General features: G+C 37.1%; 1 protein-coding gene across 3 annotated transcripts in view; it reads right to left on the bottom strand.

Annotated features, from left to right (window-relative positions):
* Positions 1-2,801: 2,801 nt before the first annotated feature.
* The window catches only part of WDR47 (WD repeat domain 47), a 65,236-nt gene continuing 60,044 nt past the window's right edge, over positions 2,802-7,993 (bottom strand). For 2 of the 3 annotated variants that reach the window (XM_082383452.1, XM_082383450.1), the window contains 3 exons: positions 7,475-7,606; positions 5,872-6,090; positions 2,802-4,161 (listed from right to left, as the gene is read on the bottom strand). In XM_082383452.1, coding sequence (XP_082239578.1) covers positions 4,019-4,161; positions 5,872-6,090; positions 7,475-7,606 — 494 coding nt within the window. In that variant the 3' untranslated portion in view covers positions 2,802-4,018. The remainder of the gene's footprint in view (positions 4,162-5,871; positions 6,091-7,474; positions 7,607-7,993) is intronic. The other variant, XM_082383451.1, reaches the window with a different exon arrangement.

The following is a 7,993-nucleotide window of genomic DNA, read 5'->3' as shown; positions in this document are numbered from 1 at the left end:
ATTTATTTTATAAGTTCTCGAATGTGTAACATTTGCAGTAAAACCCGGGAATCTGTTTTGAGTATAATTTTTTAAATGGGGCATAATGAATGACAAACAGTAGTTCTAAAGTATTGGGTACTGGGGAGGGGTGGGGGAGTGCACGCTATGTGGTAGTTGGAAATAGTAAGTTTTCTTTTGATTTTATCCCTTACTGGCCTTGCAAGCTCAGAAAAATTCTCCAAAGAGGAAATAATGAGTTTTACACACTTGGAAGAAATGGGAGGTGTACGCAAAAGTTATTGGCAGCAAGTTTAAAAGTGAGTTAAAATTTGGTATATCATGTAGTACACTTGAGTGTGCGTGTTGCTTATCACAATTTTTTTAAATTAAAATACACCGGACAGGGACTTCCCTGGTGGTCCAATGGGTAAGACTCCGTGCTCCCAATGCAGGGGGTCCAGATTGGATCTCTGGTGGGGAACTAGATCCGGCATGCGTGCTGCAACTGAGAGTCAGCATGCTGCAACTAAGAAAGTCCGCAGGCCATAGCTAAAAGATCCCGCATGCCACAACTAAGACCCAGAGCAACCAAAATAAATAAATATTTTTTAAAAAATACACCTGACATAAAATTTACCATCTTAACCATTTTTAAGTGTACAGATGTGTCATTAAGTACATTCATAGTTGTGCAACCATCACCACCATCTCCATGAATCTTTTCATCCTGCAAAAGTGAAACACTGTACACCTTAAACAATTCATCATTTCCTCCCTGCCCCCAGCCACCTGCACACCAAAGATACTTCATATCTCTATAACTCTGACTGCTCTAGGTACCTCATACAAGTGGAATCATACAATATTTGTCTTTTTGTGACTGGCTTATTTCACTTAACATAATATCCTCAAGGATCACCCATGTTGTAACATATATCAAAATTCCCTTGCTTTTTAAAGGCTGAATAATATTCCATTGTATTGTATACCACAGTTTATCCATTTATCTGTTGGACTCCAGTTTCTTGCACATTTTGGCTCTTGTGAGTAATGCTGCTATGAACATCAGTGTACAATATCTTTTTGCGACACTGATTTCAATTATTTTGAGCATATATACCTAGAAGTGGGATTACTGGATCAAACGGTAATTCTATTTTTAGTTTTTTGAGGGACCACCATACTGTTTTCCACAGCAGCTGCACCATTTTTTATTCCCACCAACGATGCACAAGAGTTCCAATTTCTCCACATGCATGCCAACACTTAGTTCTTTTGATAGCGGCCATCCTATTGGGTGTGCAGTGGTTTTCAATTGCATTTCCCTAATGATTAATGATACTGAGTATCTTTTCATGTGCTTATTGGCCATTTGTCTATCTTCTTTGGAGAAATGTCTATTCAAGTCCTTTGCCCATTTTTTTTTAAAGATTGATTGATTGATTGATTGATTGCTATGTTGGGTCTTCGTTTCTGTGCGAGGGCTTTCTCTAGTTGCGGCAAGCGGGGGCCACTCTTCATCGCGGTGCGCGGGACTCTCACTACCGTGGCCTCTCTTGTTGCGGAGCACAGGCTCCAGACCTTTGCCCATTTTTTAATCAGACTTTTTTTTTTTGGTTGTTGTTGAGCTGTAGAAGTTCTTTATATATTCTGGATATTAATCCTTTATCAGACATGATTTGCAAGTATTTTCTCTGATTTCATGGGTTGCCCTTTCACTGTTATGTCCTTTGGCTTATCACAATTTTTTAAAAAATAATTAAACATTAAAAAAATGAAATTTGGGGAATTCCCCGGCTGTCCAGTGGTTAGGACTTGGCATTTCCACTGCCGTGGCCCGGGTTCAATCCTTGGTCAGGGAACTAAGATCCTGAAAGCTGTGCAGCATGGCCAAAAAAATTAAAAATAAAACTAAAAATAACATTTTTTTAAAAAGTGAAATTTGAATCAGACCTCTGAAGCTTCTGCCAGGGAGAAGTCAAGAACTTCTACACCACCCTCCCATCCCCACTCTCCTTCCCTGAACCCCCAACAGAGGATTCAGAGACTAGAGATACCTCAGTTCTCATATTTTCTCTTTCACATGAACCTCCAAGAATCTATTCACCTCCATGCAGAAGACAGTGTGGAGGCACAGGAAAAAGGACATATGTAACCAGACAGTTACTGAAATAAGTAAGATAATTTCTAGTGCTTATATCTAATGCACTGCAAAGTAAAAATACCCAACATATGGGAGGATCTTAAAGTTTTCTCCTTGACAGTGATGGAGGTAGAATACATAATTTTATGAACACTTTTTACCATGAAGTTGATCTGGTCTACATCAAGAAATTGCCCTTTTTTTCTAGTTTTAAATTAACACTAATGGCCTGCTATAGTATCTAAAATGTGTAAAACTAAGTATGAAAAAGTAAATTAAAGGAGCCTGTGGCCTGTTTTTAGCAGAATTCCCTTCTGCATGCCTGAGAGGTAGGAAAACTGTACTACTGAATATCCACAAGCTAATCATATTTTATTTCTGAAGTACTCAATTCAATGTATTTGTAGTCAAAGTTAGAATTTATATATTTTGCCCAGCTTCTATTAACTTTTACAATACATTCAGTATATAAAGTTCTCTAGATAGTGAATAAAAGAGAAGACACACAAAAGTAATACAGTTGTGAAGGATTTAAAAGTAAGTTACTATGAGAAATTTAAAAAGAAACTTAAGAAGGTGATTGTGGGGTTCATCCACTGGACCACACTACTTCCAAGTACACTGGAAAAAACAACACTCTAAACTGAAAACCACCGACACTGAGGAACAGGAATAGTTTAAGGTGTCAAGAGGTCTTTATTGAAATAATAGCACAGTTACACTTCTAATACCCTTTCCACTTGTATACAATAGATGAAAAATGCTTGCTACATACAGTGCACAGACAGTTCAATAATTAGAACCAACTCAACTTCATTTGAAATAAATAAAATAGGCTATTTAATAATTTAAAGTAAAATTACTGTACATTATGAAAATAAAGATACATAAATGTTAGGATCTACAATGCCATAGAAATAAAATAATTATTCTGCATTACACAAAACAGTGCAAGAAAAGAATCCGAATAAGCTTTTGGAGTGCAAAGTTTAAATTTTCCATTTTAAATTATCATGCAGACATAGCATTTCAAGCCATGCTATAGTCTATGGCAAAGTTTTTAATTTTGAAGAGGAAAACTGCTAGCCGGTAAATTTACTGTACCATCAAGTGTTGCATCACATAACGCTGCTGCTCTGCCTACAGTACAGTTTAGAAGGGAGGTATCTTGTTGCATCCAAAAAATTGAAATTAACAAGTTTCTGAAGCAAACACATTTACCGTTTAAGCCTGAAACAAAATAATGTGACAAAAGAGTAATTCTATCCCTGGGTTTAATAAAAAAGAAAAGGCCTATACCACATAATGAACTAAGAAGCAGTTTTCCACCCACTTTTAAACTCCATAGTGATCCTTAGTTAAAACAACAATGTTAACTCTGGGGAGACATATAAAATTCTGATCTCTAGCTGACAAGTGATACAATATCATGGGATTGTGAGAAAAGCAAAAGTAATTTCTGAATATCTATGTTTAATCTGTGTAGAACTTGGTTGCATTACATGTAATAATATGCTTAAAGTATAGTTCAGTTTCAATGTGTATATAAAACTGTCATTTAGGCGAAGACCAAGGAATGCATTTAATACTAAACTGTAAACACATCAGCCACCTTGACTTAGAGCGCACACTGACAACATAAGAGCTCTTCCGCAGACTTTGGCAACAAGACTACATATAGCAGGTCACAGCAGCACGAGCTCACATGGAAGACTGAAAGCACTGCAGAATAACACCACCCAACAGCTCCTATCACAGGGATACGTGGTAATAAGGGGCCTCCTCGTGCTAAGCCACCTTCCAGGTCAGTCTGTGTTCTTCAAATCTGTAATGTTCACAACTCAGTAGTCTTAAGTCTGTGCCCTCACTGCATAGACTGACATTGGCTGTACTCTATCCACTGTACGTCCAGAGGGTTACAGTTCTGTCTGCAGAGGACGACAGGAAGGAAAGATCCTGGGTGTGCCACCTGCACTGAATGACTTTGTCCTTGTGTTCCCCCACCACCATGATAGGAAGCTGTTTAGTGAGGTCTCCTAAATTAAAGAAAAGAGATTTGATTTACAGTACAAAATATATACAGATTTCATAGACTTCCTATTACTTTAAGACATTACAGTATATAAAAGCCTAATACATTAATATAGTACACTGAAAAGTTTAAACAGTTTAAATTACTGAAGACCTAATTATGTGAGCAGTATTTGGTAACATATACACAGCAACATGACACGGCTGCCACTCTCTCCTTGAAACTCTCTCCCCTTGATATCTCCCTGACTTCAGTGCCACTGCACCTCAGCCTCCTTTGATGTTTGTCCTCTTCTTCCTGAGTTAAAGTTTGGTGAATCCCAACAGTCAGCCTTCAAATTTCTTGTTCCCTGTATACCTCATCTCCTATGAAATTTCACCTAGTACCATACTACCACAGCCATTTATATACTTAAGATTCATGCACATTTCATCTCCAACCTTGACTTCTCACCTGAGCTCGACTAGTAGACAAACAGCTATTTGACATCTCACTTGACTGCCTTGACAGTCACCTTAAGTGTAACTTGTTTAAAACAAACTCTTGATTTTCTTGCCTAAACCTGTTCCTCTCCCTACCTGTCTTCCTCATCTCAATGGTATCATCTGCTTGCTCATGCCCAAAACCTAGGAATCAGCACTGATTCCTTTTTCCCTCACTCCGCAAACTTAACAGAAACAAACTAAAATACATCCGTAATTCAGTCACTTCTTACTACCTCCACCTTTACAACCCTAGTCCAAGCCACCATCATCTTCCACCTGAATTGGTCCAATTGCCTCCTCACAGATATTTATACTTACACACTCTCCCTATAATTCAAAATTATTTTTAAAATTTTCAGACCGTATCACTCCCTATTTTAAATCTTCCGAAGGATTCCTATTATGCTTTTTAAAATGCCTACAAAACCCTGCCTCTGATTTATTCTCCTGCTTCTCTCTCCCTCGGTTCACTAAGTTCCAGCCACACTGGTTTCTTGCAGTGTCATGAGCAAGCCAAATCCATTCCTGCCTCAGCACCTTGACCGTGCTATGGTCTGTTCCTAAGGTCCTGGCACAGCTTGTTCTTCTCACCAGGTCTCTGTGCAAATGGCACCTCCCTGGTGAGACCTACTCTAGCCTGCCCAGCACAGTCTTCCCCTAGCCACCCTGTCACTCTCTCCTGCCTTGCTAATCATTTAACAGCACTTGCCAATACCTAAAATTACAGTTTACTGGTTTGCTTTTTACTGACCTCTAAAATGTAAGCTCCATCAGGAAGAAAGTTACCTGTCTTATTCATCTCTCTGTCTGTCCATAGTTGGTACACAGTAAATATTTGCTTAATGTACGTTTAAAAACAAAACTAGATACTGAAGATATAATTATACCGATTATACACTACATTATTTTAAAGTAGCAGCAGGAGTATTGATACATAAATGTATATTTTAACATCTACCATCATTGAACTCAAAATGATTCAGTATAAAAAATGTTGATTCTTTTAAATATTTTAAAAACTGTTTAACAATAAAAATAAGACTATTCGCTCAATTTAATAATTTGTTACAATTCTTCTCAATACATTTACCAAGTAATTTGCTCAGTAAAAGCTATAAAACTAAAAGTTGAAAATGTTGTATAGTCAATCACACTAGATTAACATAAAAGAAAGATTCCAAATAGAATAGGAAAGACTAAAAAAAAGGAAAGAGGTCAATTTCCATCACCTTGTAGGTCTGTCACCTTTATTTTCATATCATAGGATCCTGTTAGCAAGTAGTGAGCTCCAGGAGAGAATCGAACAGAGCGAACATCACTGGAATGAGGGTGGTAACTTTGTACCATTCTTCCTCCTCTTATGTCATATAACATGCAGCTGGAATCTTCTTGTCCTGTGGCTAAGAGACGGCCACTGGGATCTACCGCTACAGATGCCACTGCACTGCCTGTATAGCAGGAGGAATGGAAGGTTCGATATGCAAAAATCAATATAGCTAAACTGCAACAGCTACTTATGTTCACTGAACCATACACTAAAGATTTAATGTAGCTTATCAATACTGTTCAGTTATGGAAAAATCCAAACTGTCAACCAATAAATACTTGCATCCTTTTTTTAGAGGATATATGAAGCAAGATTCTGTGAGACATGAGAAAGCTCCTTTTTTTTGTCCTTTGGGAGAACCCCCTGGAGCAGCATTACCTATAGTGCAATAGATGAGCCACTTTTCCTAATGCAGTGTTTTCACTGCTGGGTAAGTGTCCAGAAATTCTCCCATACCCAGCTCAGAGTCTAGTTGGGGGAACAAAAGATTAAATAACAAAATATGTTTTAGGACACAGGGTGGGAAATATCTCTAAGCAACACATGATTAACTGCCAACAGGAACTGAACAAAAAATAAGCTCTGAGTCTACAGGTTGGACCCTTGACTCTAGGCCACGGAATAATGCCTCCATGGGGGTGCAAAATGGTTCTCAGAGGACAAAAAAATCCTAAATATTAACAATGGTTTGTAGCCCTTCGAAGTTCAGCCCTACCAAACCAAAATCTCATTCCTTAGTATTTAATTTCTTTTGTTAGGAAAAAATTTAATTTTGTTTTTCTCCTTAGGGGAAGCGATAATGAAAATAAGATTGAAGAGCACTACTCTAGACCAAAGTGGCCTGCGAAGACTTAACAGAAAAAAGGGACATAAGTTAGAGCTTGAAGAATAGTAAACAGTATAAATAAGAGAGAATGTGTTTACATGTATTACACATATATGTAATTAGAAATAATCTTTGCTTGAATTTTTGATAGAGAAAAGAAGAGGCTATCAGGAGGAATTACATGAGAAAATGTTTAAAGGAAAGGAATAAAAATGTTTAAGGATAGGTAGCTTAGTTTGACTGGAGTTACTTGCTTATATACTTACAGAATATTCCTAGAAGAATAAATAAGAAACTGGTCCCTTAGGGAAAGACACCAAGAAACAGGAGTGGGAAGAAAATGTTTTACACCCTTTTGCTCAATTTTTGCCACGTGTATGCAATTAAAAAATGTTTTTTTAAAAAGGTCTGAGTTCTAAAACGACCCTGCTAACAGAATAATTAGGGCATGATACTTAATCTCCTCAGGCCTTGGTTTCCTTAGCTGAATATTATTTTTACAAATAAAGTAACAGATGAAAGCATTTTGTAAGAATTTAAGGTAATCAATAAAATGCCAAGTAGTTAGTTTCTATTGTTCCTATTTTTTTTTTTAACATGTTTTGCAGGGGAGAAGAAGTAAGTGCAATCTATAAAGTTTCTTTCTCATATAAATTTATTTACATTCCAAAAAACCTACCAGTTCCATGGAATGTTGTGCCAACAACGCGAACACAGCTTGGTACACGGAGATCCCAGAACCTAACAGTCTTATCTTGGGAACCAGACGCAATCATCCAGCCACTCCAAGTGTAAAGCGCTAAAATATGCCCTATAAAAGATCATATAATCAGTGAGTACTGTGGAACAGTATTTTTCTATAACACATTCAAAGCTAAGTACTCCTTAACTGTTGAGCACGTCTAATCTAGTTAATCAAATATACTGTGTGGCAGGGATTTTCTATATATAATATATCAAATATATTGGCAATTTTCAAAAAATTAAATTCAGTAAAAGGCACATCAAAACCATGCTTTATAAACTTAACCTTTTTTGGTGAGTCAAATATTTCAGGACATCATAATTAGTACTGAAAAGATATTATCATTTGAAATTAGGGCAAATTTTCCAAAGAGGAAGCACAGGATTGTGGGATTAGATCACCAGCTTTGGAAGGGACAGACCTGTTCTGCCATGTTTGGCAGTAAGATAATGA

The sequence above is a fragment of the Balaenoptera borealis genome (assembly GCF_965194805.1).
Source record: "Balaenoptera borealis genome assembly, chromosome: 1".
NCBI classification, from domain to species: domain Eukaryota; kingdom Metazoa; phylum Chordata; class Mammalia; order Artiodactyla; family Balaenopteridae; genus Balaenoptera; species Balaenoptera borealis.
This window is presented reverse-complemented; position numbering and strand designations above follow the sequence as displayed.